The sequence below is a fragment of the Elephantulus edwardii genome, unplaced genomic scaffold, assembly GCF_000299155.1.
Source record: "Elephantulus edwardii isolate Elephantulus edwardi_28Jun2011 unplaced genomic scaffold, EleEdw1.0 scaffold00023, whole genome shotgun sequence".
In the NCBI taxonomy this organism is placed as follows: Eukaryota; Metazoa; Chordata; class Mammalia; order Macroscelidea; family Macroscelididae; genus Elephantulus; species Elephantulus edwardii.
Genome location: NW_006399773.1, coordinates 2,760,657 through 2,772,268, shown reverse-complemented (window position 1 = coordinate 2,772,268; position 11,612 = coordinate 2,760,657). Strand labels below are relative to the sequence as shown.

Here is an 11,612-nt window from a genome sequence, read left to right as displayed (position 1 = left end):
GAGAGAGAGAAGACTCTCAATAAGATGGATTGATACCTTACTTTAACAATGGATTCCACAATATCAGAGATAGAGAGGATGGGCTAGTATAGGACAAAGCTTAGATCCATTGTTCACCGGGTTGGTTGCTATGAATTACAGTCACCTTGATGGCATTTAACAACAATTCTACTGAGTCATAATGCTAAACACTGTGACACTGATAAGTTAAATGCAGTAATGGTTACCCATGGTGGACAGTGTTTGGTGGAGCTTTCCGATTTAAACAAGCTGGGAAGCAGGAGTGGCATCCTCTTTGAAATGGCTTGCCTCTGGAAACTCTATGAACAGTGCTCAGGTCTTTCATTCATAGGATCGCTATGAGTCGTCTACAACTCGATGGCACTTAACAACAACAGCAACAACAACAATATACTGAGCCATGACAGAACATGCACTGTACATTTCCTCCTTTGACTGGAATCTACCTGGTTAATGCTTACTCAGCACTTATGTATGAATGTATGTATCTTACAGGTTTTCCTCCTTCAATATGACGACTCTCTAAAAGGTCATCCTGGGGGTCATCAGCATGACACCTGAAAGGCCTTCAAAGAGTCAACGTTTCTTAAGAGAGGGAAACGGTGGCTGCTGGAATCAGTTGTAGCCTCCTTGATCCAAACCATCTCAAAGGAAAATACTGTGCTTCAGCATATCATGAGAAGAGAAAAATGAAAGGAGAAAATGGCAATCTGTGATTCAGAGCAAACCCGGCAGCAACTGAGTTAAAGTTTCCAACAGTTTTAGTTTTTCCCTTTATATTCACTGAGAAGGCCATCTTTACTACAATAGCAGAAGGTCTTATCATGATGTTATCAAAAAGGGAGTGGATTTCAGCTGCAGATTGCAAGGTGTAGAGGCAACTGTAAACCATCAACAAAGAATTTCAACTACATAAGGAGTTTCTTTCATTTTTCCTTAGCTAAGGAGACACTTCTTCCTTTAAAATAGTATTAAAGAAATGATAGTTTCTTACTGATTTCATGCTGTTTGCCATTCTTCTGTCAATTAAAATAATAAACAACTCATTTTGTTTTGTTCTGTTTTGGTTTTGCTGATACAGCATATAAAAATTTAACTGGTGGAATGGAATAAACAAGTAAGAATCTTAGTATATTTTATGATATCACTTCCAGCTATTTTTTCAAAGAATCAATAATCAAAATTCAGTGGCTGAAATAACCACTATTTAGGTTGTTTCTGATGTTAGATTTTTAAGAATTGGAGTTAGATAAGAAAGGCTTCCATATTGCTCATATTAAAAATAAACAAAAACCTAGAATACTTGCTGCTGTTAGATGCCTTGAGTAGAAAAGACTCATATTGTTGTTATGTGCCGCCTATGACTCCGCTACTCAATGTACAACAGTCCTAATGTCTGTTCTTTCCTGAACCAGACTCACTGACTCTGACACCCCCACCCCCATTGCCCCAGTTGCTATGTCAATCCATTTAATCCAGGGTCTTCCTCATCTATGCTGTCCCAATATCCTTCAGGGCATGATGTCCTTCCCTAAGGACTGGTCCCTCCTGGTCATATGTCCAATGCATGTGAGATATAGCTTCAAAATCCTAGCCTCCAAGGAGAAACTCAGTTTAGCCCTCAAGACAGATCTATTTGTTTTCTTGGCAGTTCATGGTATGTTCAAGACTCTTCTCCCGCACCACAACTCAAAGACATCGATTCTTCTTCTGTCCTCTTTAGTCACTGTCCAGCTCTCTGAAGCATAGCAAGTAACTGCAAAGACAATGGCCTGAATCAGGCACACCTTAGTCTTTAGAATGACATCGTTACTTCTCAGTACTCTGGAGAGGTCCGTGACAGCAAATTTTCCCAGTTTAATTTATAGGGGCCCTAAGACCAAGCCCAGTGTTACAGTCGCTGTGCCTCTTTGAATGTCTTTATTTCTCTTATGCTCCACTTTTCCAGAACAGGACAGTGATAGCTATGCTATCTTTTCCCACATAAAACACCCATCTAAACAACGTACCATGCAGACCACTCATGAAAAAAAAATACAGTGGTTTGAAAACTGCATAACTTCTGTTATTTGCATAAACTATGGCAGGAGCAGTGAGCTGAGGATGGGTAGGGGTGTAATCACCGGGTCGCACGATTTGATGTGTAGAGGGAGGGATGAGGAAAGGAAATGGGAAAGAGCCCACATGAAAACCAATGTATATGAACTTCGTAAGTAAACCAGTATAAAAAAAAAATTAAAAATATAGTAGTCAAGAAGAATGTAAATATTAGACAACAGAATTAAGTTTACTTAATTGTGAAAGACTTCACAAGAAATTGGAGTTAGTATCTGAGAAAAATCCATGTTATTTTCTAAAACTCGCCTTCAGTAAAAGGGACATTCTTTAAAAATGTAACAAACAGTTGATCATTACAGGAAATAGTGCTTATCTGCTTATGAAAATGTTGTATTCAGTTCGTCTGAAGAGAATAGTTCTGGCTACAAAGTGAAGAAATTCACTGTAGAAAAGTAGAAATAAGTTTTACATAGCCCTATTAAAATCTCCCCTAGACTGTCTAGTACTGAAAACTTAGACTGTCCACTCACCAAGCAAACTTCTGATTATTCATTCGATTTCCACGGACCCTCGACACTGGGGACGGATGTACCCTGTTGGTAGATGAGAGGAATCCAATCACTGAAAAAGCATAGTCCGAATTGCAAATGGAGGAAAAAAAAATACTGCATCTGGTTTTATATATCAATTGCTTTTATATGTCTCTGATAGAAAATGTCCTTGAACTTGGCCCCCTCAGTAAGTGAAGACAATGGCATTCCTGTGGCATCTCTTTCCTTCTTTCACCATGCTTGGCAACCTGGCTTTTCTCCAACATCCTTTTTAATACTCTTGAGAATTTTTCCATTTTTTATGGAAAGGGTTTTTTTCCAGTAGAAAGTTATTGAATACTTCATTTTTCCAGGTGTAATGAGAGAGTTAAGAGTTGCATTAGGCTTGATGCAGCACCTCAAGGAGCCTGCTCTAGGATGGGCTCCCGGGAGCCAAGGAGCACAAAGCACTCATCTAAAATATATCCTGACTAAGCAATTCCTAGACTCGAAAGAAAGAACTCTCTATGCATATAAACAGGTTTGTGAGAGTGGAGATGAATGGAAGGTGATCCAGTACTTTCAAACAGAAAGACCAACAAGTGCTTTTCTACAGCTGAGCTTTGGAGGCTAATCTACCACTTTGATTAGATAACTGGAGAAGTGAGAGAGTAGTTAGTCCTATGAGTTTCCAGGGTTGGTATCATCACTGGAAGTAGTTTAAGTCTTCTACGAACTGCTGCTGATTCCTTCCACCAGGGGATAGCTGCTGAACCTCCCTACCCCTGTGGCTGCCACCTGGCAAAACAATATGCCCCACCTTGAGTCTCTGCTATGAACATTCTGCTGTGGTCTACTCTAGTTGTTGTGAAGTGTCATAGACTCACAGCAACCCTATGAGTAACAGCTCTGAACTCTGTTCTCTCCTGTGTCTTTAATAGGATTTATGACATCTAGACATTCTTCAAGCTTGTTATCTTTACTCTCTGTGCATCATACATTTTCTTATTTACAAGAAAGAAAGAAGAAAGCGGCTAAAACTGGGCTTAAAATCCAGTTAGAACCAACAGCTCCCAGCTGCATTAACGCCTCAGTCTCCCCTCAGTCTCCCATGGTCCTTTAGCAAGTGACAATCACTGCAAAATGGAAAATGCAGTTCCATGACCTCTAAAGAGCCAGCCTCAGCCTTTCTGCAAATTCTGAGGCACAGAGCACTTAGCACTCCAAAGGCTCAGAACTTCCCACATCCCTTATTAACATTCTTTTGCTCACAGCCCTTCTCAATGACTGCGGCAGCTGAGCTGCCCAGCCCAATTCTCAGCTCCGCATGGGGGAGGGAGTGTTAATTATGCAGAGAGATGGAGCCGGGCCAGGCAGCCCCTCTGGTGCGCTGTCTCATTCAAGCGGGGCCCACTTCCTGCTGTTTTGCAGCTCCGGGGATCACCTGTTGGTCTTGGCATCTGGCCACACTGGGGCCGAGCGGAAATGACAGACTCAGCTAGAAATGAAAGCCAGTTCATATCCCAGTGTCTCAAACTGGAGAGAGAGAAAAACAAAACAAGAAACCACCTTGCAATAGAAATGCATATGGATTATGGCAAAACAGATCCAGATTCAATGCTTTCTTTTCCCTTCTGCTTTCCTATTCCCTTCCCTCTGTATGCCTGAAAGATAATTATGGAAACAGACTGGGGTCATAAACTATTTCTTCCCCTGACCTAAGAGAAAATCCAGGAAATCCTCTTAATCCATCTAGAGGCCTCAATTGGGGTGCTGGTGTTCTGGTGCCTATGTAAGCTTTGAAAAAAGTAACCAGTCTCAAATGCTCTTATTTCTTGAAGGATTATTTCCTTTAAATGCCAACATCTTTAATTGGAAAAAAAATCCTCTGAAAGTCTACCTCTTTCATTACTGGACCCTGAGCCCCAGGAAGCCAATCTAACCTACAGCCACCCACCCAGTTGTCCTACTCACAGCACTCTTCTCTTAAGGTTCTGAGGCACTGAACCTTGACCGGAGGAGAACACCCTTTTTTCTCCTGCAGAGCAACTGGTGGATTTGAACCTCCAACCTTTCAGAATCTGATTTCTATTGATCATGATATTTCCAGCAAGTGGAGTTTGACCTTGTTATAAACAAGTCAGTGCTGATCACTGAATTGCTCAGTGGAGAGAAGTGGGCCTGCATAATCCCTTCCTCCTTCTCTTTGCCTTAGGGGGGGAACCTACTCATAGCAGATCCTCTCTATTGGGTTTCTGCAGCTGGAAACAGCATGGGAGGAGACTCCCCAGCAGCCAGAGAAGTACCACCTTTGGGTAAGCAGTGCATCACCTTACAGACTTTGTCACCATTATTACCGTATTCACAGGTATCTTTTAGCAAAAGCTCACTGATACACCCATCAAGTACTACAAGGAGATAATTTCGACAATGATGGAGTCCTCAAAAATATTACTGAATAATATTTTATTACAAATCAATCTAATGTTTCTCAAGACAAAATTTTTTTTTAAAAAAATAGTAATTTCCCCCCTTTTTCTAAAGTAACTAAATATAAAATTTCCCCATCAGATAAAATGGACCCTAAATAGTCTACAATCCAGCTATAAAAAATAGGCTACTTTTTTTAGAAAGATACACAGTATCTTTGGGAGTTCAGCCTTTAAAATCATGACCCTGTTTTGCCATTGGCTACCTTCGTTCCCTGTGGGCGTGGTTTTGTTTTGGTGTTCTTTGGGTTTGGGGGGTGTGTGTGTGTGTGTGTGTGTGTGTGTGTGTGCAAGCAGGTAGCAAAGATTTGGGGTTTTTCTGGGGGTTGTGTGCGCGCCCGCAGCCAGGCAGGTAGCAAAGTCACTGCCAGTAGGAGAAACCACCTCATCTGCATGTCATGCATTATTCATGACGGCATGAATCCTGCACCTGCATCTAGGCAGGAAGCTTGTGGGGAGTGTTCATTATTTTTCTCTTAGCCTCACACAGGCTCCATTACCGCTAAGCCACTTTGTTCTGTAACTAAGGGTTGCAGGCCTTAGAACCAAATGTTGGATAAGGGAAGAGAAAGAGAAAGAAAAAAAAAATCAGCAAAAGGAAAGGAAAGGGCAATCTTGCTTGTTACATCTGAAACGTATATTAAATTCTACAATGTGTTCTTCTGCAACTGACAGTTTATGTCAGATGGAAATGCACACATTTGGGGATTTACATTACACAGAAAAAAAGAAACTACATCATTAAGGCCTTGTATACCAACTGTTCTATTTATACATACTTAGTCATCTTAACCACACAGCAGGTTTATAATTTTACCCAATGCATCGCTTAATTTAGCTTTCTTGCTAAGCATGCGAGAACATTTTCGACATCTTAATACAAAAACTCTTCTCGTTTGGTTATTAGCACTCAAGAGTCTGGCTCTCAATGCTTGTATTTTAATAACAGCTAACCAAGTGTATGGTCATTTCTCTTTCCCGGTGTCTTCAGGAATCGACCTGAAAACTTTCAGTGACAGGTGCCTGGATGTAAAACCCAGAGACCCAGCCCCTATCACTGAGCACTAACGGGTTCAGAAGGAAGGATCCCACTGGACACTTCTTATTTATGGTACCTTGGAAGGGTCATGACCATCTGAATCCAATCTTCCTGCTTGACGTGGAATGAGGAGGAGGTGCATGTAAGCACACTCTGTGCAGCCGGCCTCACTGGGATGGAGCCCCAGCTCTCCTATTACTAGCTATGTCACTGTAGGCCAAGTTACTGAACCTCTCTTTTCTCATCTATTCAAGTGGAGGAACTAATGGGGACTACCTCCTAATTCTGTGAGATCTAATGACTTAGTAGTTGAAAAGTCTTAAGAACAGTGCTTAGCACCGTGATGCATTCAACAGACATCTGATTTTTATCATGAGACAAGATGGCTGGTATAGAAAGAATGGAAAGATAGAACTGGGATATACACCAGAATCCAGAGGGTTAAAGTTACAGATAGGCTTTGAAGCACTTAATGCAGAAGATGAAAGACTACTGCCTTCTGTAAAGGTTACATCTCAATCTTTTTTGCAGCTTTATTAAATCTCTCCACAGATGTACATATATGTGTGTGTGACACAACTTTGTTCACTGAAACTTAATAGGACTTGATGCATTTGCTGCATAAGATCAAGGATCTGGTTCTTCTATATAAACTGCATCTTAACATCAAGAAAAAAGATTCTCACTACTGGGCCAACTGGCAATATCACGAGAGATGGAGAAGAGATTGAGGTTGTTAACAATTTTATCTTGCTCAGATCCACCATCAACACTCTTGGAATGAGCAGTCAGGAAATTACAAACAAACAAACACCAAACTAAAAAAACCAAACACCAAAACACCAATTTGCTTTAGTTAGTTCTGCTGTCAGGGACCTCTCCAGAGTGCTAAAGAGCAATGATATCAGTCTAGAGACTAACGTGTGCCTTATTTAGGCCATGATCTTCTCAATTGCTTGCCATGCATCTGAGACCTAACTATGGCAAAGGAGTGTCAAAGAAAGTGAGGTCATCTTAGTAAAGGCAGGATTTAGAGATACTGTTCATAATGTTGTGATTACTCAGATTCAACTCAATGGCATATTACACCACCACCACGATATATATCTCTTTACACACAAATACACATAATTGTACAGAGTGAACCCCCTTTCACTATCGTTTTTTGTAATAAACTCATTGGTTCTACTACTTTCTCTTTCCCAATTTTTGCACACATCAGGTAGAGATTATTAATAAAAGAAATGTTTAAGGGTGGTAGAAAAGACAGAAAAGATGAACAATTTTTAAAAAGCTAATAAAATCAGAAGTATGATGAAGTTTTTGTGGGAACATTTAGATTATGCCTCTCATGCAATGTCAGATATATTGTGGAACTGAAATAGATCCCAGTAATATAGATTCCAAATTCCTGCTTTGACCTGTGATCCCTGGGTAATTGTTTCAATTTTTGACTTAACTTTGCACGTATATAAAAGTCTGAAATAATATTTTACAGTGTTGAGTGTATGGTGCATTAAGGTCTGTGCCCTTTAATACATGAAATGGAATTACTTTGATTTGGCTGTTAGGGTGGATTGATTTAGAGGAATTGCAGGAATTGGTAGACATTCTGATTTGAAGCTGATCTTTTAGACCTGGTGGTAATGCCTTTACTTGGAGAGCTCTGTGGAGGAGGAGAATAGTTTGAGAAATCATTTCCAATGCTTTTGCTCACTGGCTACATTAATTTTGAGATGCCTCATTTGGGCTGAAAAGAGAGTGCAGGCTGAAGTAGGTAATGGGGGCATTTTGTCACCCCAAATTGGATCTATTCCAATTTAGCATTCTCTCAAGGAAAAGACTTTAAAGCTCATTTTTCCTTTGAATGGGACACAATTTGATATCATTTGATTCCTGGACATAATCAAAATCGCACAATAAACTCTAAAGAAGATACGCTAGCTACAATAAGAGAGTGTAGCTTAAATTATACTTACTATACAATTTCTGAAGATAGGTGAAAAAAATTCTGGTAATTAAATGTAACCATTATCTTTAATTATTACCAGCAAGATGTTTAAAAGGAACATGCATCTGTGTAAATATGTATCTCTCTGTGTGTGTATGTGTTTATCTCAGTAAGACAGAACAAACAGAAATGTATTTTGGGAGTATCAGCACTTCCAATATGTACTACCTCTTCTACAACTGAGTGACCTTGTTAACACTTGTCCTATTCAAACTCCCCACGCTTCCCAGTGCCCCTCTTCCAGCCACTTGTGTTCTTTTTCAGCTGTTCATATAACACAGACCAATTTAAACATATCTAGTCTCCAGATAAAAGGGCATCTTAAGAGTATTGATAACTATATAATAATGAAATTCTTCACACACTGTTGATTTTTCTGTCCTCTAAAATAAAAAAAAATAAAACAAATGCCAAGCCAAAGGTCTAAGATTTGGACTTGAATTGCCACTGTTGTAGAATGAGGTTGACATTGGGGTGGAGGTAGGACTGAGAAAAACTGGCTAAATTATGTTTATTGCATTGAAGCCAATGAGGGAGAGAATAGTTTAAAATTAATGTATTTTAGGGCATTATGAACATCACAAGAGCAAATGATTAAGTATGTTAAAAAGGGGTGGTAGGTGGAGGAAGTGTACTATAATAGTATATAACAAAACATAGTTACTACATAATTGTGTGTGTTATCAAACAATTATGTTAGTCTTCGTCTTGTGTGTTGCAAATATTAAGTTTCTAAGTGGGCATGAGGCATTCTGGGCTCTTTGAGGAACCATATAACTTGTGCCCAAAAACATAACTTTAAACATTCATATTGGTGTGTTAAGGAGGTATGTACCATTGAGTTGCACCCAATCAGTCCATGGCTGACCCTCCAATGGATTTTTTCAGAAGAAGTAAATTGTATAGCATGGAATTGTGCTCCCAAGGAGCAGTTGGCAGATTTGAACCATATGCCTTTGGCTTGGCAACATAATTTCTTATCACTAAGCCATAAAAGCTCCATTAGTGTTCATATTCCATTTAAACTTTACTGTGCCTTCACAGTATTCACCATGTTTTTTGTTGTTTATATATATCTCTATCTCTATCTCTATCTCTATCGATATCGATAGAAATAGATATAGATGATATAGATATAGATATAGATATAGATACAGATACAGATATAGATATAGTTTGGCCAATTACAAGTATAATGAATTTAACACTGTTACCGTTAAGTGAGATTATAACTTTTGGACTTGGGAAGTTAAACCATCTTCAACAATTCTGCAATTTCTCATTGGCACTGCTCTCCCTCATTACCATGACTAGAAAATGTGGACGATTGAATGGCCATAAAGCAGGATTAACTCACATTTGAAGCTACCAGTCCTGATACTCTCTTTTAAATAATCAAGACAAACTTAATTTACAAAATATGATTAGAGCAGTTCGTCTAAATTTGTAGTCCCTGATTAAATACAGATGTTAAGCAAAGAGGCTGGGCCTTGTAAGTGGCACAAATGCATACTTACTATTTTGCTCTATTTTTCCTTTGAAGAAAACAAGAGTCCCTGAGGTATTTGATGAAATATGAAGAATCACCATAGAATCAAATAGAATAGAAAGTCCACTCAGTAATAGGCAAAGCACAAAACTGAAAATTGCTTATTACTAGAGAGTAATATGGAAATATTATGACTCAAAGAAAACATAAAATTATAATAAGACCAACAGATGTTCTTGCTCTTGCCTTCCTACCCTGAAGATAGAAGAAAGAAAGAAATATGGTAAGAGATCATAATAAAGACCATCTCAAAACAGGCAACTTCCTATTTGTATGGAACTAGAGATATTCATCCTAAAGAAATGTTTAAAGGCCCAATGTCAGAGTAGAAAGTAATCAGAGTTATGAAAGTCTGCAAAATAGCAAGACAAATTTAAATCACTGTGCCTATAATAGACTGTATTCTAGAAAAATATCTGCTGATTCGGAAGTATAACCTCATGGTTTGGAGGTGACTTTTATGACTTTAGTTTCTTTTTAATTTTGTGTCAGTGCATTTCCACGTTTGAGGTTGCCTGCAGATCAGATGAGTGAGCCCAGGCATGGGAGTCTAGGAAGATTACTGCATTGATGTCAGGGGCTTTACTTGGAGAGGGGGAACAAACCCCTAATTGTGGCCTTGTTTACAGAAGTGGAGTTAATCCTGACAGCAAAACAGGAATCAGCTGACCTGGCTTCTGGGCTCTCAATGCAGAGCACAGAGTGGTGCCAGAGAGCAGAGCCTTGCAATTCCTTTCCTCTCATCTAACCATCATTATGCTAAATGCACACTGACTTCCCTGTTTGAATGATTCACACCATGCAAAGCAAATTATAACGGATTAAGCTATGGCTTTTCCAGGCAATGGCATGACCAACATAAAAGTTCAAGGGCTCCGAAATGGAATATTTCTTCTATTTTGCTGATGTGAAGGTTGTATAGCCCCATGAGGGTTTGTACATGCCCGGCCTTTCTGCCTTTCTCATGCATTAATCCATCAGTATGTAACTTGGAAATTCTTTTCAGAGTCTTAAATTGAAATTGCAGCCACCCTTTTCTTCCTTGTACACAATCTTTAACATTTTCTTGAATTTGCACATGGTTTGTTTTGTATACCATGTATGTGTGTGTTAAGTGCTATTGAGTCAGAACCGACTCATAGCTAACTCAGCACACAGAAAGAGATTGGAACAGTTGTTGGATTCAAACTGCCTGCCTTTGGTGGTAGTGCAACCTCTTACCACTAAGCCCCCAGAGCTCCCATGCTACACCATACACAAGTGTAAAGCAGATCAATCCTTAATATCAACTACTGAATTTCAAACCTCTACACATATACGTATGTATGTTAATTCCAAAACCACCTCCGATATAACAAGTTCACAGAGCAAGACGCTATTTACTTGTATTCCCGGAAGCTATTTTCAAAATGACATAACATTTTTATTTCTGGTAAGAAAGGCCTGATTTAAATAATTTGTTTCTTAATGTTCTTTCTCTATCCCACAGAAATACTCAGAATGGACAAAATTTTAAATAAAAAAGAGTAATAAAGTTGTTTTAGAAGGTCACAATTTCCCTTGCTGCTTTCATAGGATAATGTTTGCAGTGACTCATTAATTTTTTTTTACCCCTAGGATCTGGTTTCTACTTCTGCGACATTAGTTCTAGCTTTAATTTGTTACAAACTTACAATAATAATAAGCTTTGCTTATGACTCATTCTAGTGGCCTAGTTGTATGTAGTGGAGCTACCATCCCAAAAGCATGTGGTTCGAATCCAGCCGTTGCTCCACGAGAGAAAGACGGGTAAACTCCTGTGATTTACTGACTCTGACAACAATCTTACACCAGACCTGAGAGCTGCATTTCTCTTGGCTTCTCTGCTACCGCACCCCTCTCCCTTCAAGTCTTTGACAGACACATCTCTACCATC

At 39.2% G+C, this 11,612-nt stretch overlaps 1 protein-coding gene across 1 annotated transcript in view; it reads right to left on the bottom strand.

Annotated features, from left to right (window-relative positions):
- Positions 1-11,612, bottom strand: part of KLF12 (Kruppel-like factor 12) — a 600,750-nt gene that overhangs the window by 112,988 nt on the left and 476,150 nt on the right. Inside the window, exon 6 of the mRNA XM_006882709.1 lies at positions 2,610-2,672. Within this exon, the coding sequence (XP_006882771.1) occupies positions 2,610-2,672 (63 nt within the window). The remainder of the gene's footprint in view (positions 1-2,609; positions 2,673-11,612) is intronic.